General features: G+C 44.5%; 1 protein-coding gene and 1 long non-coding RNA gene across 6 annotated transcripts in view; both read left to right on the forward strand.

The window, feature by feature from the left end:
- Ncapd3 (non-SMC condensin II complex, subunit D3) overlaps positions 1–22,752 on the forward strand; it is a 69,307-nt gene that overhangs the window by 19,103 nt on the left and 27,452 nt on the right. For all 5 annotated transcript variants that reach the window (XM_006242736.4, XM_006242735.5, NM_001034000.1 and 2 more), the window contains 10 exons: positions 1,546–1,671; positions 1,805–2,057; positions 2,477–2,530; positions 2,758–2,829; positions 9,811–9,884; positions 10,345–10,479; positions 12,148–12,368; positions 18,127–18,318; positions 18,659–18,756; positions 18,866–18,981. In XM_006242736.4, coding sequence (XP_006242798.1) covers positions 1,546–1,671; positions 1,805–2,057; positions 2,477–2,530; positions 2,758–2,829; positions 9,811–9,884; positions 10,345–10,479; positions 12,148–12,368; positions 18,127–18,318; positions 18,659–18,756; positions 18,866–18,981 — 1,341 coding nt within the window. The remainder of the gene's footprint in view (positions 1–1,545; positions 1,672–1,804; positions 2,058–2,476; positions 2,531–2,757; positions 2,830–9,810; positions 9,885–10,344; positions 10,480–12,147; positions 12,369–18,126; positions 18,319–18,658; positions 18,757–18,865; positions 18,982–22,752) is intronic.
- Positions 12,377–14,663, forward strand: LOC134480003 (uncharacterized). The gene is made up of 2 exons (XR_010054099.1): positions 12,377–12,843; positions 12,949–14,663. It is a non-coding gene; the product is annotated as an uncharacterized LOC134480003 (long non-coding RNA).

Here is a 22,752-nt window from a genome sequence, read left to right on the forward strand (position 1 = left end):
TGTTGGTTGGTTGGTTGGTTGGTTGGTTATTGGTTGGTTGGTTGGTTGTTGGTTGGTTGGTTGTTGGTTGGTTATTGGTTGGTTGGTTATTGGTTGGTTGGTTGTTGGTTGGTTATTGGTTGGTTGGTTGGTTATTGGTTGGTTGGTTGGTGGTTGGTTGGTTGGTTGGTGGTTGGTTGGTTAGTGGTTGGTGGTTGGTTGGTTGGTGGTTGGTTGGTTGGTTGTTGGTTGGTTGGTTAGTTGGTTGTTGGTTGGTTGGATGTTGGTTGGTTGGTTGTTGGTTGGTTGGTTGTTGGTTGGTTATTGGTTGGTTGTTGGTTGGTTATTGGTTGGTTGGTGGTTGGTTGGTTGGTTGGTGGTTGGTTGGTTAGTGGTTGGTGGTTGGTTGGTTAGTGGTTGGTTGGTTGGTTGTTGGTTGGTTGGTTGGTTAGTTGGTTGTTGGTTGGTTGGTTGTTGGTTGTTGGTTGGTTGGTTGGTTGGTTGGTTAGTTGGTTGGTTGGATGTTGGTGATTGGTTGGTTGTTGGTTGGTTGGATGTTGGTTGGTTGGTTATTGGTTGGTTGGTTGGATGTTGGTTGGTTGGTTAGTTGGTTGGTTGTTGGTTGGTTGGTTGGTTAGTTGGTTGGTTGGATGTTGGTGATTGGTTGGTTGTTGGTTGGTTGGTTGGTTTGGTGGGTGTTTTCAGGCAGGGTCTTGCAGTATAACTGAAGGTAGGCTTGAGTCCTGATTTGCTTGCTCTTGGCCTTCTGAGTGCAGAGATGAAAGGCAGGCACCACCATACCCAACTTATAACAAAGTGTTCTTTCAAAATATAAGCTGTTGGTTTTGAAAAGTGGTAGACAACATGCACAGGAGCATGGAGAAGAGTGGTGAGTGAATGAGCACCTTCCCATCATTCATCAGTTTTGTTTACTTCCTGTATCCTGAATGCACATGCGCACATGCAGAAGCAAATTCCATCATATTCTTTCCTTCATAGTACTTCACTATGTTTCTGTATAAAGAATAAGAACTTTAAAAAGAATATACTGTATTTACCACCTAAAAGACAGAGAACTATCAATTATCTAATTGTGTTCTTAAAGGTTTTCTGTGTGTGAGTTTTGCTGATATGTATACATGTGCACATGTGTGTATCTGGTACCCATGGAGACCAGAAGAGGCTACTGGATCTCCTGAACCTGGGGTTACAGACAGTTATGAGTTAAAATATAGTTGCTGAGGTCCTTTGCAAGGTCAGTAAACACTCTTAAATGCTGAGCTCTCAGTAGCTTCCTCTGTCAAGTCTTTATTGATAATTCATACAGCTGTGGGCCTGTTTAAGCACATGACTCTTACTTTGAGCCCTGTCTGCTGTAGAGGTGTGTAGTCTGCACTTGTATGTTTTTCTGCAGAAAGGCTTATAGTTTAGGTTTTAGTGGGATAAGAAACATGAAGTTGGTCATTTATCCAGTGTTTAAAGCTAATCACACCTGCTAACTTTCGGCTACATCATCAGCTTCAGTCATTCTGCAAGCAGATGGCCAGCTTCTTTTGTTTGTTCCAGGTGGTGGATAAAGCAGAATATCGGACCTACGCAGCACAGTCCCTGGTCCAGCTGCTTAGCAAACTTCCCTCCAAGGAATATGCTACATTCATTGCCTGGCTTTACAAATATTCACGAAGTTCCAAGGTAGGAGACATGTCCGAATAAAAGCTTGGGTCCTGGCTTTGAACGTCTGATGACAGCCAGGTCTGAATGCGGAAGAGATTGGTGCTTTGATTCTTACTCCTAGTGATGGATCCCTCTGATTCTGCCTTACCAGATCCCACACCGGGTCTTCACTCTTGATGTTGCTTTAGCTCTGTTAGAGCTGCCCGAAAGACTGCTGGATGACACTGTGCTACTGGAGCATCAGAAGTTTCTAAAGCATAAATTCTTTGTGCAAGAAATTATATTTGATCGTTGCTTAGATAAGGCACCTACTGTCCGCAGCAAGGCGCTGTCCAGCTTTGCACAGTGTTTGGAGTTGTCTACTAGCAACACATCTGAGAACACACTGGAAATCTTCATTAACAGTGAGTGCAAGAGGCTAGAGACATAACTCCCTGTTTGCTCGCCTAGTATGTATGAGGCTGTGGGTCACTACCCACTAGGAGTGGCCAGTGGAAAAAAAAAAGAGAAACTGCAAATGGATTGTGTGTGTGTGTGTGTGTGTGTGTGTGTGTGTGTGTGTGTGTGTGTGCGCGCGCGCGCGCGTGCGTGCACGCTGTGCACATGCTAGTTGATTTTAACCCTCACGCAGCTACGCATGTATTCTACAACTTGAATATGTTCACTTCAAATCCCTCTCTAACGTGGGGAAACCTGATCCATTGGAAACTCCGTTTCTGAAAGAAAAGAAAGTTGTCAGCAGTTTGGAATGTGTCTGCTTTGACTGGCTCCTGTGTATGGGATTTATGGTACATCTCTCTCTTATATGTCTGCTTGCTTTCAGGTACTGTGACAGGAATACACAGTCACTTTGGCACCTCACTGAGACCCTCGACAGGTAATCATCAGTATTTTTCAAAGACCGAATTGGCTCTGGGAAAAAAAAAAAACCGTGCTGATGTTAGAACGACTCCACCTCCCCTGCACACCTGTCCTGATGTTGCTCTTTTCTTCCTTGGAGAAGCTAGGCCTTGTTTTGTCCGCTTGATCACCTGAGTAATATGCAGTGCTCGTGCCATTGAATGTATAATGGACTTTGACCTTCGTCTTTTTTTTTTTTAATAGTGTTAACCAGCCAAAGTTGCCGCTCAGTACAAAGCAGCACCCATGACAGTGATGAACAGACTCCGCCTGGAGGTACCCACTCTTGTCTTTCCCTCTCCCTCGTGCTGCCTCTTCCCAAATATGGCCTGTCCCACTTTCATAGCATAGCTATTTTATGTTCATATAAATTTCTTATAGTTTAGATTTCCCATGTGTGGGAACACTTATGATAGTGATTACCAAGTCTGGGGGATTGTGCCTGACATGATCTCTCGCAGGCGGCATCATTTTGTTCTGTGTGGTTGACTCGGACTCTGCCTGTGTGTGTGCACCACAGTCTCTCTATCCATCGTAGATGCTGAGGTCTGTGTGTGACGCTGGTGTTGCGAACGATGCTACAGTAGGTGTGTGGGTACAGGTCTGCTGTGTACTGAGCTGGATCTCCTTCAGTCAAAACTCACCTTCCTGTGACGCAGCTGAGTCATATGACAATCCCGGTTTTATTTTATTAAGAACTGCTTGTTGTTATGTATATATTTAAAACAGAGTCTTACTGTGTATTCTTGGCTGGTCTCAAACATTCGCCTGTCTTTGTCTCCTGGTGCTACCGTGCCCAGCCAGAAAAGTCATTTCTGTTGGCAGTATACCAGCATTGCGTTTCCCACTGTGTCCCTGCGAGCACTGGCTGTTTCGTTTATATTTTTGAGACAGAGTCTCTCATGGCCAGGGATGCCATCATACTCCTGAATCCTCCATGTCCTGAGTGCTGGGAGTCACGGGTACACCACCATACCCAGCTTATGTGAAGTTGTGGGATGTTGACGTCACTTCTATTTACTGTCAGGGCCTTTCGGTCCTTTATGTCAGAAGTGATTGTTTTTATGAAATTGAATACAATGGTATGTCTTTGCTCATAATTGCATCTTTTTGATATGTTCTTTTTTTTATCAGTGTGTTCATCTCTTCTGACTAGTTATGACCTGAAGTCTGTTCTGTCTGATAACAGAATTGGTACTTCTGCTGGCTTCCAGGTTCTGTTTGCTTGGATTGTCACTTTCCACCCTTGGCTTTAGTCTTTCTATGTGTTTGCCGGACAGGACAGCTTCTTGCAGACATCAAACCCTTGTTGGTTTTAAATCAGCCAGCCTATGGGGTTTTTGGGTTGGTTTTGGTTTTGGTTTTTGAAGACAGGGTTTCTCTCTGTAGCTCTGGTTGTCTGGAACATGCTCTGTGGACCAGGCTTTCAGAGCTCAGAGATCAGCCTGCCTCTGCCAGCCAAGTGCTAGAATTAAAGGGATGTGCCGCGCTGCCCTGCTCTGCCCTGCTCTGCCCTGCTCCGCCCTGCGCTGCCTGTGTGTTCTAATTAAAGAATTAAGACCATCTCCATTCAAGGTTACTATTGGAAGCAGATTAGTAGTTCTTATCTTTTGTTAGTCTCATAATGCTTCTTTCCTAATCTTGTTTGCTTAGTCCTCGTCTCTACCGTGTTTGACCCCATGCTCTCGAAGCTGTTTTTCTTCTGTGGTTTGCCAGGGTTTTGTCTGGTTTTGTTCTTTCTTTGGTGGGTTTACCTTCATAAGAGTTGATGCTTCTCGTGGATCTCATATTCTCTCTTTGTTCTGTACTCTTCAGTTTTTACCTAGTCTTCTTGGCTTGGGTGCAAATGCTTTCTTTTTCATATCTGTGTCCTGTTCTTCCCAAGATTAGGGAAAGTTCTTATTAAATTCAGCAGGGTTTGGGGGGTTTTTGTTGCTGTTGTTTGGTTTTTTTGTTTTGTTTTGTTTTTTGCCTTTAAACCATCTCTCCATGCTACCTTCTATATTAATGTTATTTTGTCGTTTTAATTCTGCCTTATACTTTATTCATGCTCTGCTCATATTTGTTTTCCCTGTATTGCTGTTGGGATGATTTGATTCATCCACCTTGGCTTCGATCCTTGCAATACTTTTGCTTAGGTGGTAAGGAGTTCTACTACCTTTCCCTTTCACTTACTGAATTTTTTTATTGCCAAGAATCGGGTTGTTGTTTTTGTTGTTGTTGTTGTTGTTGTTGTTGTTTAACTTATTTATAAACTGCATTTTTAATCTGTCCAGTTATTTTTTTATTTTTTCTGAATTTCTTTTTAAAAATCATTCTTTGGAATTCTTTATCTGACCTCTCACCTACCTCGTTATCTTGGAGTCAGTTTCTACAGAACTGTGAACTTTTGGAGCTGTCGTGCTGCTTTGGCTTTTGGTTGGTTTCTTGGTTTACTTTTTTGAGATAGGGTTTCTTCGTGTGTCTCTGACTGTCCTAGACCTCATTCTGTTGACCAGGCTGGCCTTGAACTCATAGAGATCAGCCTGCCTCTGCCTCCTGGGCTCTGGGATTAAAGGTGTGCGCCACCACGGCTTTTGTTTTTCATATCACCTGTACTTCTCTGTTGAGATTTATGCATCTGGAGGATGGACATGCCTTCCACTTTTGTTGAGAGCCTCTTTAGAGAGCACCCTAGTGCTGGCTAGTTTTATGACAACCTGACCCAAGACAGTGCTGTTTAGGAAAGGGGATCCTCAAGTGAGAAGTGCACCCACCAGATTGGCCTTTGGGTAAGGTCATGGGACACTTTGTTGATTGATTTTTGGAGTGGGAGAGCCCTACTCACTGTGGTCTCTGCCACTCCTGATCTGATGGTCCTGGGCAAGCCATGAGAAGCAAGCTAGTCAGCAGCATTCCTCTGTGGCCTCAGCTTCAATTCCTGCCTTCAGGTTCCTTCCTTGAGTTTCTGCTCTGACTTCTCCCAGGGAGGAAGTGTGACCTGAGACTTATAAACTGAAGCAAAGCCTCTTAGCCCCAAGTTGCTTGTCAAGGTGTTCTCTCACAACAATAGAGGCTATAACCAGTACAACCCTTCTCATTATTTTGACCCCAGGATATCATATTTTGGTGAAGTGGCAAATGTATTTCCAGTTGGGATCAGTAGGATAGTCTGCTACTTCTTTCTCTGCTGGGCATTGGTATTCCGATAGAGCCTGGTCAGTTATGCCACAGCTTGAGGACTCTGCTTTCTTAGGAATGGAGTCTCGCAGATGAGGCAGATGTGCCAACTCCACTGGGCACTTCCTCTCTAACTACTCTTAGTCTTGTCAGTAGTGTATGGGCATGAGAGCATGCTATGCGGCATCCCCTTATGAGTGTGATGGATAGTACTCTTGTTTCCCTCTGCTGTTGCTGTAGGGGCAGACCAATGTCAGTCCTTCCCTCCCTCCACCCATGTCCACTTGTATCCTAAGCTCGAGCTTTTCTCTCCCATCTCCTTCAGGTTATCACTGATGTCCAAACACGGGCCACTTGGGTATGGAGCTAGGTGTTTTCTTGCTCCGGCTGGGAAAGGAGCTCAGTAACAGGAAATTTTATGCAATGTAGTCAAAGTGTTTAGCCAGACGATAGTAACAGCAATAGGTACTAGTGAATTAATTCACAAATAAAGTAGAAACCAAATACTACCTTCCATGCCCATGATGCTAACAACAGGCATGGTAGAATAGGAGTATTCTGAAACAAAGGGTTTGGTTTTGGTTTTTTATATTGGTTGGTGGGTGGGTGGGTGTGTGTGTGTGTGTGTGTGTGTGTGTGTGTGTGTGTGTGTAGTATCTGACTGAACGCCATGAATGAGAGACCATGCTTCAACTAAGCAGAAGACTTCAGAAAACGTGATCCTGGAAAGCTGCTAACCCCAGCTAACACCAACTCATCTGTAACAGTTTATTGCCCACCTCACATGTGGACTTTAAATGGGGCACACAAGCCCGGCGGAGCTCAGTTCCAGCCTGTCCCTCGGATGAATTAAGCAAATCTTTCCAGAATAATCTTTTTCCCCCCTCAACCTTCCTGAGTTGTTAATTGGCTCAAACTCTTACAAACAAGCAACAGTTTGATAAGAAAATCAGGTTTACTGGCTTGTGTGGTGCAGATCAAGGGAGAGACACCTCAATGTAGCCCACAAAGGGGCTTAGACTTTCATGGTGTCTTCAACAGAAAACTGTAAATATGTTGAAAAATGATGGTATGGACAAGCAGCTTTAGGCTTCCAAAAATTAGAAGGTAATGTGTAGGTGTCTAATAGACTGAGATTTTGTTCAGAGACCCGACCCCTTCATTGTTCTTCATTTGGCTAGTAAGGACTTTTCTTTTGGGCAGAGAATTTGTTTCAGGCCTTTGGGAAGAAAGTGGAGATACAAAGCTTTTCCCTGTCTGCACTGTTTAATTGTTTTCCATTCAAAAATAATTTTTTGTCAGAGAACAATATTTTAAGAGTGACATATTCTGGATTTCATCAGTAGGCTTTAGACATCAGGAAGTAGGAATTTTCTGTATTTGCTACTTTTTCAAAACTTTTTGGCCTGCTGGAATCCTTTGTGTTACATAGGAATTTTGGAGCCACCTTTTCAAACTTATGCCCCCCCCCCCAAAAAAAAGACTGTGATGTTCTGTATGTGGTCTCTCTTAGATTCAAATGCATAGGTTTGAATGAGTAATCAATCACCAGTGAGTGACACTATTTGAGAAGGACTAGAAGGTGTGTCCTTGTTGGAAGAAGTGTGTCACTGGGGCTGGGGCTCTGGGGTTTCAGAAGCACATGCCAGGCTTACTCTCTCTGGCTAAGCGTCAGGATGAGCAGCTCTCAGCTGCCGCTCTCATGCCTGCCTGAAGGTCCTTGTGCTTCCTGCCAGGATGATAATAAGCTACACCCACGCAATCCCCAGTCGTCTCCACACTGTAGCAGAGCGACTAAGACATTGACGAAACTCACAGCTTTTGTTTTTGTTTGTTTTGTGGAATTCTTGGGATTTTCTGTAGAGGTTAAGTCTCCCACAAATAGAGACTATTCATTTATTTTTCTTACCTAGTAGTTGCTACAGCCAGACCCTCTAGTACAGTGTTGACTAGATGGAGTCTTGAGTTGTACATTTGTTTTTAAATAGGTAGGGTTTTTAGTATATGTATTAGGTAAGGTTCTTTGGAGTCACAGAATTTATGGAATATAGTCTCTCAATCTCTCTCTAAGATTGAGATGTACATACATACACAAACATACACATATACATACAAACAAACACACATATGTAAAACCGAATTCATCGGAGTGACTTCTAGGCTGCAGCCCATCTAACCTAACAATGGAAAGTCCAAGAAGCTAGTAGTTGCTCAGTCCCACTGTGTCTCTGCTGGTCCTCTATATGCTGGAATCCTGAACAACTAGGCTGCAATGCCAGTGAAGGAGTAGATGTGCTAGCAAGGAAAGAGCAAACAGGCAAAGAACAGAAGCTTCCTTCTTCCATTGTCCTTATATAGGCTTCTAGCAGAAGGTGTGCCTCCATTTCTGGGTTGTAGTTCATCCCACATGTAGTCAGGTTGACAACCAGCAATAGTCATCACAGTATTCTTCACCAAGCAGAATCTCAGCTGTTAGCGTCTCAGGACAGCCTTTATCATTGGGAGGAAGTTGCCTTCTGGTCCAGATTTGCTGAATGTTTTTTCCCCCCTGAATGTTTTACTTCTCAACATTGCAAACCGTTTTCTTCATTTAAAAGGATGACTGTGTGGTTTTCCTTTCTTCTGATGCTGTGGTATTTCATTCATTGGTTTTTCACATTAGAATCAACCTTTAATTCCTGAGATAAGTAGCAGACATGGTATAATCTTTTTTAATCTTGCTGAGTTCAACTTACTGGTGTTTTGCTGAGATCGTTGCTGTTTGTACTTCTAAGGGTTCATTTTGTTGAGGTGTCTGGTTTTGCTGTCATGGTGATATTAGCCCAATATTATTAGGAAAGTATATTCTTCTTTTCTACCTTTTGTTTGAGGTGACAAAGGATTGTCACTTGTGTGTCATCGTTTGGTAGAATTCCTAGTAAACCCTATAGTCTTTGGCTTTTGTACATATGGTGTAAAGTTCTTTTACAACCATTGAGTTTCTTTATATTTATAGGCATCTTGGTCGCCATTTTCTTCCTTTTGTTAAATCACCTTTGATTACCAGTCTTCTGAGCACTTGCTCATTTCACTAAAAATTCATTGGCAAAAAAAATTGCTTCTATATCCCTCTGTGCTCTGTAAACTGATAGTAATCTCATACCGGTGCATGTTTAAAATTGTTTAAACAATTTTAATACTTTTTTTTTTTTTGGAGAGTCTAGTTAAAGCTTGTTACCTTTGTTAATTTTTTTGGCTATTTTCAAAATACTACCTGGACTTCACTGAATTTTCTCCATTTTTATCTAAACCATTTCTATCTTTGGTTTGAAAACATCTGAGGGGTTTGCTAAGCCTTTCAAGGATCTTTGATTCAAAAACCATGTTCATATTATTATCAAGGTATCATCTACTTCCCTTACCTTGATCTTCTCACAGGTAAATTGACATTTCCCAGAGGTCCCGTACTGTGTAGCCATTATTCCAGATGACTGGTGAGCAGCTGTCCACCAAGCCAAGCATCAGAGTACAAAAATGTGCACCAGCACTGCCTGCTGTTGTCTTCTAGAAAACAGAGCTGTTTTTAAAACACGTTATTGATAGTATACTCTTATTTATCTGATTTTTAAAGTGTTGTTGTTGTGTGTCTGTGTAATGGAGGGAGTAGATAGGCCTGCCGTGGTGCACGTGTGGAGGTGAGCAGACAACTTTGGAGCCCTACCTACCCCTTTCTTTACATGGGTTTTAGGAACTCAAAGCAAGATTTCAGCCTACGTACACACAAAGTCATCTGCCCAGCTACACTTATTTAATGAGTTACTAAATGTTCTTACAATTCTCACTTTAAGTTTAATTTACGTTAAGACATACTCTATAGAGACCATCTCTTTTGGGTGTTTAGTAATCCCAGAGGCTTCTCAAGGAGAAAATTGATCAGATCTTTAAAAGGCCTCTGGGTCATGATAAGTTTTACCTATTTTCACGACTTTTCCATCCTCTCCTTTCTTCGGGCTTAGAGACACTAGGGAGTCTCTTGGCCAGCCCTGTGTCCTCAGTGCTGGGACATGTTGGGTTGTGCCTGGTCTCTCAGGACAGTGACTCTTCGGTGTTGGTCCACAGAGAGACGCTTCATGACAATGCTGAGAAAAAGAACCAAAGATGAGAAGATCAACGTTAGGAAGTCTGCACTCCAGGTGGGAGCATGAAAACTCGGAAATGCCACCCTCACTTAGCCTGCTTCTCGTACTTGGCCTTGGTGCTGCCATTTAAAAGCTATAGAACTAAAAGAACTCGCTGGTTTTTAAGCTTTCAAATTTACTTGGCTTTTCAAGACACACAGCTTTTGTGGGGTGTAGCGGTACGTGCCCATAATGCTCGCCCTCAGGAGGCCAGCCTAATCCACAGAGTGAGTTCTGACTCACCCAGGGCAACCGTAGACAAAACAAACCACCTTTTATACGTGTTCGTCTGAAGTAGGAGACCACGGATGAATTTCAGTAGGTTCGTGAAGTTGGTTGTAGTGTTCAGTTTTCCCTCGAGTCTGTCAAAAGGTGATACTGTGGGGGAGTAGCACCGTGACCTGGAAGTGTGTCTTGTCTGTGGCCACTCCTGTGTTTACGCCCTGTGCACACTACTCCGCTTTGTACCTTGCAGGTGTTAATGAGTATTTTGAAACACTGTGACATCTTGAGCATGGAGGAGGACCTGTTGATCCTGCAGGACCACTGTCGAGACCCTGCCATATCTGTGCGGAAGCAAGCCCTACAGTCTCTTACAGAACTTGTCATGGTGAGGAGCATCACACTGTGTGTGTATAGAATGCTCAGTGTTTTACAGCAAAAGCAGTTCTGAGTTGGCTTTAATGGTGAACCTTGTTAGTTGTAACATTCATAAGGCTGAGGCAGGGGGATTACTGTGATGTTGAGGCCACCTTGGTCTATGGTATACCCCATCCCCCAAAAAAAAAAAATTGTGGATTTTTTCTGCTAAGCATGTACCTTGTATGCACAAAGTGCTTGAGTTCAGTCCCCAACACCAAAATGGGACAGGAGTAACTGTACACAAGAATTACGTGTTGCTAAATGTTAAGTAAACCATTTAGAAATTCACCTGTGCCCACCATAGGACTAAACACCATCAGCGGGGTATAAAAAGAGGTGGCCGATGACTACCATTTTAAATTCAATTAGGAACCAATGCTGAACAATGCCGTGCCACTTCTTGATTTTTATCTTAAATCTCAGCTAGAAAAAACTTTTTCGAATTGATTTTAATTTTTATTTAATGTCTGTATCTGTGAGTATGTGAATGCATGCTCAGGTACACACAGGGATCAGAGATGTCGAGCCAGCCGATAGGAGTACTGGAAGCCGACCATTTAGAAGAACAGCAAGTGCTCTAACCTCTGAGCCGTCTCCGTTAGTTAGTTTTTGTTGCTGTGACAACACACCATAACCAAATGCAACTTAAGGGAGAGAGTGTTCATTTCTGTTCACAGTCCCAGAGGGTAAGAGTCCACTGTCAGCATGTGTTATGATGATCTGGAAGCCAAGAGTCACATATTAACACGCAGAGAACAGATTGGAAGCAGGACAAGACTTCAGCAAGGCTGTACCTGCACCCTGTAGCCTTTCCATACAGTGCCAACAACTAGGCTCAGAGTGTTCAAATGCCTAAGGGGCATTGCTCACCCTAACCATCACACTATCTTCTGAGCCCCCAAAACAAACTTTAAAGTCAACTCGATTTGACAAGGCCTACATTAATTTTTGTCACTTAAGATATGTAACTATTACCAGAAGAGTTTATTTAAAGGATGACTGTTTTTATCAGAGAAGGCATTAAAGAATGCATAACTTTGAGACTTACTTTTATTATTTAAGTGTGTGTGCAGTACATGCATGTGAGCATGCGCACGTTCATGGAGTGTCCGTGGAGACCAGAGACCTCAGAGCCTCTGGATCTGGAGGTAACAGAGTTGGGAGGTGCCTGACATGGGTACTGAGAGCCCAACTTAGTGGTCTAAGATCGTACCCGCACCTGCAGTTACCTGCTGAGCCATCTCCAGCCCTAGCAACGCATATTTTTGCTTTTTGAAGTAAATATCATTTGTTATTGGGTTTGAATAACCAAAGTAATACTGATCACTAATAATAAAATAATGGCTTTAATTTATAAGTTTAATATATATTGATTCATCCTAAGCTGGAGGTTACCGTTTGGTTTTCAATGTCTTTGAATGTTGTTTTGGTTTTCGTTTTGTTTTTATGCTTTATTTGCAATTAAGCTCAATTATTTGTTTGCTTAGGCGAAGTGCCAGATATTGTGCCCGGGGCTCCCTACCCCCCGTAGGTGTGATTATATTTAGCACGTCTTTTTTAATGCTGACTGAAACTTTATTGGCTTGAGTCTAGATCTGCATTAATGTCAGGTCTCCTGGTATGTTTTTAACCTTAGGCCAAGCCTACTTGTGTCCCAGTGCAGAAGGCCTGGCTGATGGGTGTCATCCCTGTGGTGATGGACTATGAGAGCACAGTGCAAGAGAAGGCCTTGGAGTGCCTGGACCAGCTCCTGCTGCAGAACATTAAGCACCATAGGAAGTTTCACAGCGAGGACAGGAGTCAGGTGCTCGCCTGGGCCCTACTTGCTCTCCTCACCGTAGAAAGCCAAGATCTGAGGTACTCTAGTAACTCTGTCCCTCAAATGTCTTATAGAAGGCCAGCTGCCGCCTTTGTTGTGTTGTGTTTTGTGTCTATGAAGGTTTCATCAATACCTGTGGAGGCCACAAGGTGGCATCAGATCCCCTGGAATTGGAGTCATGTATGTTTTCTGAGCCGTCATATGGGTAGGGTAACCAGATGTGGGCCCTCTGTGAGAGCAGCCAGTGATGCTACCCACTGAGTCACCTCTCTGCTCCCCATATGATGTTTTAATAATAATTTTTTCTATTGTTATCTAAAGATCAGTTGACCAGATTGTTAGTATATTTGAAGACCCTGTGTGCTCACCGTTGTCTTGATACTCTTCACGTCTTAGCACTGTCCTGATGGGTCTCCTTCCAGCTCCTTTGCAGTTTTAGGCTGGCACTGTGGACCTGAACATGGTGTGCGTGGCATTGGGGCATCTATGCCCCCACTACCTGCTATTACGAAGGTTACATCTTCATTTGATCTTTGTTTGATTTGGATTTGGTTTTTTGGTTTTTGGGTTTTTTTGTTGTTGTTGTTGTTGTTTTTCAAGGCAGGTTTCTCTGTGTAGCCCTAGGTGTCCTGGATTTTCCCCTGTAGACCAGGCTGTCTTCAAACTCAAGAGCTCCATCTGCCTCTCTGCGCCTCTGCCTCTCTATGCCTCTGCCCCTGCCCCTGCCTCTGCCTCTGCCCCTGCCCCTGCCCCTGCCCCTGCCCCTGGCCCCTGCCCCTCCCCCTGCCCCTGGCCCCTGCCCCTCCCCCTGGCCCTGCCCCTGCCCCTCCCCCTGCCCCTGCCCCTGCCCCTGCCCCTGCCCCTGCCCCTGGCCCTGCCCCTGCCCCTGGCCCTGCCCCTGGCCCTGCCCCTGCCCCTGGCCCTGCCCCTGCCCCTGCCTCCCAAGTGCTGGGACTAAAGGCATGCACCACCACTTCCAACCTGCATTTTCGTTCATGTTATTGGACTAGCAGGTTAAGTGGCTCTCTGCTTGTGTCTGTTGGAGCAAGTTGTGTTCTGTGTAGTGGACGTTGTGCCGAGGAGCTAGGGTCTGTGGCATCTCACCTGCAGATCCGCGGAGCGCTTTGCATGTGGACTCCAGTGGCTGCTTTTTCTTCTCCTTCCACCTTCTGGTCATAAAGAGACAGACTTTGACGTGGTTATAGAAGGATTGTACAACAGCAGGTCATCACTTGTTGTACGCTCTGCCCTGTGGCTTTCAAAAATAACTTGTTTCTGAACCTGAGTTTCCTCATTTTCACGAGCAGCTTATGGGTTACTTGATATTTTCAACCCTTTGGCATTAACACTTTACCACTAAAAATGTGGTTATCTAGTCAGCATTTTCTCAGTCCCATCTACACTCCGGCTGATGTTCCTTTAAGGGAGGGATATTCCACAGCAGTATCTGCTTTCTCACTGTTACTGTCTTAGCTTCTTTCTCTGTTGCTGTAATAAAATTCCCTGACAAGAGTCTTAAGGAGGAAATGGTTTACCTTGGCTTACTGATGCACATTATATGAGGGGGCCACAGTAAAAAGCAGAGAGCAACGAATGCCAGCTCAGAGCTCTGTCTCCACTGAATGCCTTTCAGGATCTCACCCACGAAATGTTCCTGTCTTCCCCATATCAAGTAAGGCGGTCTGGATAATCTCTCACAGATGCTCTCAGATGCTGACCATAAACTAATCCCTCATAGGGAAGCCTGGAGTCTTGCCTCATAGGTGATGCTAGACTGTCAAGTTGATGTGTAACTGTCACCTAGTCTTAGGTCCCCAGGAATGCCCACTTTTCTTACATTTAGTTATTTAACTTCCTAAACATTGGACTCATTGGTATTCCATGCTTTCTTATTATAATGCATGTCTCCATACATTACCTTCTAAGTATCCTGTGATGTGCCTTCTCTAATGCTTGGTAGGACATGAGGGCCCCTAAATGCCTACTCTTCAAGGACAAATGCTTATGTGTACAGAATATTTACAGCTTCATTTCAGTCCGGTTTCTTAATGTTTTCAAACACACAGCCATCTGATTTCAGAATGAATAAAAATAACTGCCAGAGAGGAGGGTGCTGTTGCTCTGGCACAGCCTGCAGCCTGCCCCACCAGCCACCCACCCTAGACTCACTGAATCGGTTGTCACAGCCTTCTCTCAAAAGTGTGTGTTGAGGGGTTGGGGATTTAGCTCAGTGGTAGAGCGCTTGCCTAGCAAGCTCAAGGCCCTGGGTTCGGTCCCCAGCTCCAAAAAAAAAAAAAAAAAAAAAAAAAAAAAAGTGTGTGTTGCCACAGAAGGATAGAATATAACACTGTATTGTCAACCTGACACAAGCTTGACACATTCAAAAGGAGGAACCTCAGTTGAGAGAATGCCTCCATAAGTTCCAGCTATAGGGCGTTTTTCTTAATTAGTCATTGGGGGAGGGCCCACCCCATGGTTGGTAGTGCCATGACTGGGCTGGGGGTTCTGGGTGCTGTAAGAAAGCAGGCTGAGCAAGCCATGAGGAGCAAGCAGCACCCCTCCATGGCCTCTGCACCGGCTCCTGCCTCCATGTTCCTGCCCTGTTTGAGTTTCTGTCCTGGCTTCCTGCAATGATGGACTGCAGTGTGGAAGTTGTGGAAGTGTAAATCAAGTAAACCCTCATCCCCAACTCACGTCTAGTCATGCCCTTTCACTGCAGCATCAGAAACCCTAGTAAGACAACTGCTCTCATAAAAAGAGACACAGTCCTTAGCATTTTTTTTTTCAGAAATGTTAACTGAAACCAGTGAGTATAGTCCTCATGTTGTTAGGTTTAGTATGACAGCACATCACCGTCTGCATGTCTTCAGGAGTAGAAATTTACTTCTCGGGGTTCTGGGGGCTGGCAATCGCAGGCTAAGGTTCTATGCTTTCTCTGGCCTCTTCTTAGCCGGCAGACAGCCTTGTCTTGCTGTAGCCTAGAGTCTTTTCTCTGTACCGTATGTTCCTAGAATCTGTAGAGTCTAAGCCCCTCTTGTAAGGACATCTGTCACATTTTCTCAAGCAGTGGCCTCCTTTTGACTCTGTTGGTGACTTTTGTAGGCACTATCTCCAAATGCAGTCACATTCAGAGATGACAATGTTGTGTCCTTTAACATAGAAAATTTAAGAGGGCGCAGGTCAGCCCATCACACGTTTACTAAAGGGAAAATGTTGCATCTTCTTGTCCACTGGGCCCGAGCAGTTGCATCATAATGGCATGGCGAATATGTGCTAGAATGCTCAGCGGCAGGGCTGTGGCTGGACGCTTCCCTCATAAGGTTTATTCGGTACAAACTGGCAAATACAAGAAGGTCACGAGGTGGGGCCCTGTAAGATGGTGTTAAGCAGCCGGGGCTGTGTTCTTCTGAATTACTTAGTGTTTGTAGAAAGAGAGCTTCCAGGAGTGGGCTGTCGTTCCATCTCTGAGTTTGTGCCATGAGCTCCTTGAGTGCCTGCTTCCTGCAGAGGATGCAGCATGGAGCAGAGAATGGCCTCGGCAGATACTGAGCCTGAACCTCAGATTGCCCAGCTTCTAGGATTGGGAATAGTGGATTCTGTTCTTTATCAGTTACACAGATGTGTACGAGCAACTCAGAAGCCAGACGAAGATGATACCACAAAAACCACAGGAAGGACAGGCTGGAGAACTGGAGCCCACAACAAAGGATGGTCATCTGCCTTCTTTAATACTTCTCCCTCAGAAAATAGGGGATGTGAGGAGCAGGTCACAAGTCAAAGTGGAGATGAGCAACAACCAGATAGTCAGTCTGATGTTCTACTTCTCTAACAGTCAGAGGAGTTAGAAATAAAACAGGCTTCAAATTGTTAAAATGTGAAACTATAGTCTGTATGGTCTGCACACCCACGCTGACACATACATACATACATACATACATACATACATACATACCCCCCCCAACAAAGCTCGATTAGCAACAGTGGGGCTAATGGAGTAAAGAGCCCTATAAGCAATGATATTCAAGATTTATGTTGATATTGTTTATCAGCAGAGAGCAAGTGCTTTAAAGGATAGCTGGCCTTTAAAATGACCTTTTATTTAAGATGGTTTTTAATTCTGTATGCATCTGCATATCTTCTGGGGGTACTTGCACTTGAGTGAAGGTGCCTATCGAGGCCAGAAGACCTCAGATCCCCCTCAAGCTGAAGAAGCAGTTACCTGTGAGCCAATCAGCCTGAGCGCTGGGAACCAAACTCTGATCCTCTGTGAGAGCCATATGGTTTATTCGCCGTTGGGCCATCTCTGCAGCTCCCTGAAATGACTTGACAGCAAATAAGGAGCAAAAGGACGACCCTGGGTGCGTGAGATGGTGTCCACTGCACTACCCAGATTAAACGGCAGCATTATAATACAACATGCAAAGAAGCTTCTGCTGAGAGGGGAGTAGCAAGGGGCAAGTTGCTGATGAACTTAAATAGGGAGAGAAGACTGGGATTTACGTTTTATGAAATAGAGAAAATGGATTTGTGCTTGGAGACTAAGACCCGTGTAAGTGATTTAAGTCCCAGGTAATGGGGGCAGAATAAGATGGGGCAGCGGAAGAGGAGGAAGGAGGCCTCAGCGCTGCTTAACAAGTGTTGGGAGTGTAGAGAGGAAGAGAAGCTCAGTTAGCACTTGAAGGGCACATTTTCAGTGCCCTGCTCCAATGCTGGAAAGTTGTCAGACTTGACACCGTTCTCTACTTAGGTCGCTCTTGGTCTATTGGGAACGTCACAAAGTCAAGTGAGTCCTGGTAGGTAGCCTACTACAAGAGCACAAAGGGAGGGTACAATTGCCTTTGGTTACTATTCCTTCTGTGCCGACTTCCCTCCTTCCATCCTTTCATCCTGCCTCTTCGCAAGGACCGAGCCCTGGGCCTTACACATGCCGTCTCTCTAGCCCCGCAGCTGTGCTGCTGTGTTCTTTCAAATATATGACGTGCCATTCGCTTGTGAGTCTTATCGTCTCATCCCATGCTATGGCAAAAAATAAGAGATGATTTAGAAAGAGCAGTGAAGGGCCCCAGTAGTGCGTACGCCAGTTGTAGTGTGCTTGCCCTGCAAGCATGGAGACCTGCAGTTGGATCCCCAGGACCTGTTCCCTTGTGTAAGGATGGGCATGGTGGTGCGTGAGCTGATGGCAGCACTGCACAGACAGTCGAGCTGCTGCCCAGTTTGTGTCGGTGAACCGTGACTTCCAGGTTTAGTAAGAGACCCGGGCTCACTAAATAAGGTGGACAGTGGTTGGGAAGATGCTCAACATCAACCTCGAGAGTTTGCATGTACACACATGACACACGGGAGCAGTACATGAAGACTTGTACATTGGAAGCATTTTCAGTTTTAATTGTGTGTTACTAAGGTATGCCCAGCCATAGCTCATTTGCTATGCCTTATTTAAATGCTATAATGTCCCTTCTCTCTGGCCTCTCATTAAATATTTATTATCTTCTATTTTGTTCCTGTCAACATGGACGTACCCATTATAATAAGCTATATGTGTGGAAATTTTGAAAGGGGTTGTTGTAAAGGGTGTTATGTGTGGGGGTGGGGAATAGAGACAACTTATTCTGAAGGGGCCATTAAGAAGGCCTCTGGTTTGGTATCCGGTATCAAAGAGCCAGACTTGCTGCATGGATGTTCTGTGTACCAGAGAAGTCCTGGAGATGCAGAAGGTGGTACCCTTTCAGTGAGGGCTGGTCGGAACACTTCTGTATATCTCTGATTACAGTTCTCCTTTCCCTTCTCTCTTTCCAGCCGCTATTTAAATAAGGCTTTTCATATCTGGTCCAAGAAAGATAAATTCTCATCCACTTTTATAAACAGTGTGATATCCCACACTGACACAGAACGTTCTGCGCCAGCCTGGATGCTGCTCTCCAAGATCACTTGCTCGTCACCCAAGCTGGACTATACCAAAATAATGGAGTCGTGGGAGAAACTCAGCAGGTTTGCATGCTTACAGAGTATCCGCTGGCAGACTCTGGCCTACTTCATAGCTGTCGCTTTAGATTCTGGCTTAAGAATGAGCTTGAAAAACAGGAATCCCATTTAAGCAGGACCTTTGTCAACGGTCATTAAGCGTCTTGATGTTCTCAGACCTCATGGTTAAGCCATGTTAAAACTACTGACTTCTAATACTAGCCAGCCAGAGGAGATGGGTTCTGTCGTAGTTTGTTTGTATTTGGGGTTTGGGGTTTTCGTTGTTGTTTGCTTGTGCTGTGTGTTGTCTGCTGCTGTTTAGGCAGTGTGCTGGTTGATTTAGTGTTCTCCTCCTCCCCTTCTCTAGAGAACAATCTCCCAACTCAAACACCTTAGGCTACATGCTGTGTGTCATTGGGCATATTGCAAAGCATCTTCCAAAGAGCACACAGGACAAGATAACTGGTGAGTCTAACAGACTATCTTGAAGAGGCCTTGCCCTTTTCTGCAGCTGTTTTTATAGCTCTGCATGGTTTTCTAAGCAGTTCCATTTCAAGTTTTTTACTTTTCTTAGGTGTGATCAAGGCCAAGCTGAATGGATTTCAGTGGTCTCTAGAGCTGATCAGTTTGTCCGTTGACACATTACAAGGGCTTTGCAGAGCATCTGCAAAGACACTGCGGGAAGAGCAGGTATGGCCACACACCCTTCGTGTGTTTCCAACTTCTTCTCAAGTGTGTACTCCATTTGACATCTGAGAGGTGTTCTCTTTGACTAGAGGGCCTGGATGTAGTGTCTGGCAGCTCCTCCTAAAGCTCAGTGCCTGCGTGTCTAGCAACTGACGTTGCTTAGAGCTGACTGCTGACAGCACGGCTCCCTTACACACCACCCTCACTTTGGCTCCCGGTACAAGTGTCTTTGAGTAATGTGGACCTCCTGATTGGTGTTTATCTTTCTGGTAACAAATCAGCAAGGTTGTCTTTTAGTAAATGATAGCCTAGACATTCCAAGAGCAAAATTGTAGTAATTTTCATACAAGCCCAAATGCATGCGTTGTGTGAGACAGTTACTTTGACCCCTACAGAAAATATCTCCTGTCAGTATTTTATGGTAAGTTTTCTGTAGTAATGTGACTGTGACAGCACACATGTGAAGGTCAGAGGACAGCTTATAGGAGTCAGTTCTGTCCTTCCACCAGGTGAATATGGGGTTCAACTAGGATTCTCAGGCTAGGCAGCAAGAACCTTTACCTCCTGAGCCATTGCGACAGCCATATCCCTTTGTAAGTTATTTTTATTCTATATGCACTGGTATTTTGCCTACATGTCTGTATGGGCATGTTGGATCCCCCAGAACAGAAGCAGTTGACAGTTACAAGCCACCACATGGTTCCTGGGAATTGAACCTAGGTCCTCTGGAAGAGTAGCCAGTGCCCCAGTGCCCCGAACTGTTGAGCCATCCCTCCAGCCCTCATATCCGTATTTCTTAAAAAAAATTATTTTATCACTGCTTTCTGCTTTTATCATGAGATCCACTCTTTTGTTTTTAATTTTTAATTTTCCTGTTTCTGTGTGTATGTGAGCGAATGTCATGTGTGTGAGGGTGACCATGGAGGCCATTAGATTGATTGGAGTAGAATAAAAAATGCAATACAGCTGATACTGTGTTGCTTGGTGGCAGTTGTGAGGGGCAGTAGCACAGTGCACTATTGATGGGGTTAGAAGGAAGGTCTCCAGTCCCTGTGTGCCTTGCTCACCATCAGCGCTTGCTAGGAAAAGGCATCTCTGCCCCAGGCTCTGCCTGCAAATGCCCACAGTCGTCAGGCCGTTTGGTTATGTTGTTATTGCAGACTGGGAGAAGTCAAAACATCTTCAGGTTTAGAAACGGGGGCCTAAAGTTTGAAAACTTGATCGTGGTAAGAAAACAAGCACTCTTTTTTTTTCCCTGCTAACATCTCCCTTGTCAGGCATTAGTAGAATAAGGCCTGGAGATTTTTCTGGCATCCTAGGGAACTTAAGTCCATATAAACACACTCCTCTTTTTCCTTTGTAACTAAGCATTCTATATTTTACTAAAATGAAAAATGATTCAGTGTAGATGATCAATATACTGCTCAACAGTAGTATATACTTAGGCCTTGGTCATTTTGCGCATCTGTAAGGTTGTTAAGGTCAATAAACTCTTGAGGAGAGCTTGCAGTGTATTAATGGGGAAAGGAAGTATCTAGAGCTCCTTGTTCTATGTGAACTTAAGGTGCCATTTTCTCTGCTGTCTCTTCGGAAGCAGGTTAACAGATGGACTTTATGTAGAAGACAATTAGATGAGGGGATTGTGAAGCAAATGATGTAACTGAGGGCCCGGTGGAGGGTCTAGCACAGAAGAAGGTACCTGAGACAGCCTGCCTGTGTGAATGCATGTATATGAAGGCTTTCACAGCAAACAGTTGAGTTTATTTGGTATACAGAGATGTCTCATATATACAAGTGCTTGGATATTGTACGAGAGCAGATTTGGCCACCTGGAGAAAACTTCCTGAAGTGTAAGTGCAGTTTAAGAAACTCTATTAGTTATTAATGCTACCCAGTCAGCTCCGCCCCCAATAACCAAAGTACAGTCCTATAGATTGTTTAAACAGCCCTTGCACAGTTACTGGGAGTTACCCCTAAATCTATTTTTCTAATCACTAGACTGTCTACTCCCCAGCTGCGTTGCCAAAGAACTTGCTGTTTAAATCTGGCCCAGGTTACTTCTTCTCCCACAGTCTGTGCTGAGCAGTGGGGCATTTCACTCGGGCATGTTCCTGGTCCATCACATCAAATGGAGACCTCCTGTTCTCTCCATCTTCTTTCTCCTTCACTCTCTTTTCTCTTTCTTCTCCTGTCTCCTTCCTCCTCATGGTCCCTACCTGGGACCCTAGACCCCTAGCCCAGTAACTGAAACTCCGCCTTTTCTTCTCTTCCCAGTAACCGGCAGTAGCCACCTACTATTACTATTAACCAATAGTTTTAGGTTGAGGACCACGGTTTACATAGCATCACTTGCTGTTCGTGAGGATCTGCTTGGGGCGAGGGGGCAACCAGATCTTAGGGGCCAGGATTTACCATTTGAATACACAGCAGCACCAGACCAACCTCCAGCGCTTAAGTGTGCCTAAAACGAAGGGCCCTGCCTTGCCTGGCTCCTGTCTTGGTCTTCAGATGCTCACAGGATGCTGGTGCACAGCCTGATCCGAGCTGTTGTGCAGTGAGGGTCCCTGAATTGTTTAGCCTTGACAGCATTCCCAGGTTCTGCAGCTCTTAGTCATTACTTCAGATCATCCAGGTTTTTGTCTTAAGCTTTGAAACTGTCAACCTTCATCTCTTCCCTCAGGATTAAGGCCTTCTGATTTCAGGAGCTCTCTTGGCCAACAAGTGATGGTTAGGTTGGGTAATCTATTAAAAATCATAGGTGTATTATTTTTGAGTAATAAACACATACAGGGCCGTGGTAGGGCATACCTTTATTCCCAGCACTAGGGAAACAGGCAGAACTCATACCTCTGAGTTCAAGGCCAGCCTGGTCTGCAAACCAAGTTCCAGGACAGCCAGAGCACAGAGAAATCCTGTCTTGAAAAAAAAACAAAACAAAGAGTGATAAACATAGTGATTTTGGAAAATGCTAGGCTAAGCCAGATTATAGTTTCCTGTGGAAGTGGTTTCCTACTGTTTGGCAAGTTCTGATGTGGCAGTGCATTGCTCCAGTGCCACACGCACTGGATGACTCCTAAGGTCGTCTTTGAAAGCACCTGGCATACATGTCAGATGATGTCATTGCAGTACCGTTACCTCTGAAGTAGAAGGACACATCTCAGTATTCATTTCTGTGGGGGAAGCACTTGGCCTTCTAGAGAAAACGACGTATGACAATTCTGAGTTTTAAGAATGCTCTTGGGCACAGAAGTGCCGTTATATGTTGTGAATGTCAAGAACCCTCTGGAACTTTCTGTAATCATTAAGAGACACTACCTAATATATTACAGAAGAATAACAACTGCCGTGTGTGTGTCTGTGTGTCTGTCCTTCTCCATCTGACTGTCTCCAGAAGAGGATGGCTGGGTGTCTTCTACATTTTTGGACAGGGTCTCTCCCCTGAACTTGGGGTTTAACCTCAGCTACACTGGATGCTAGCAAGCTTGAATGATCCTCTTGTCTGCCCTTTGTGGAAGAGGCATTCCTGGGAATGTGTGGCTAAGACAGTGTCTAGCTAGGTAGCCACACTGTCTTGAAGGTCTCAATTTGCCTAAATCAAGCCAGAACAGAGAATCTTTTCACTTCCACCTACTAAGTGCTGGGATCGCCATACCTAACTCAAATCAGTTCTTATTGTACAGCTTTAAAAGTAACGTGTTAGTTATAAAGCTTATTCTCTACCTGTGTATGCTACCATTGTCATTTTTCCTCTACTGTTGGAGGAACACTGCCATT

Source organism: Rattus norvegicus, chromosome 8 (genome assembly GCF_036323735.1).
Source record: "Rattus norvegicus strain BN/NHsdMcwi chromosome 8, GRCr8, whole genome shotgun sequence".
Taxonomy (NCBI): domain Eukaryota; kingdom Metazoa; phylum Chordata; class Mammalia; order Rodentia; family Muridae; genus Rattus; species Rattus norvegicus.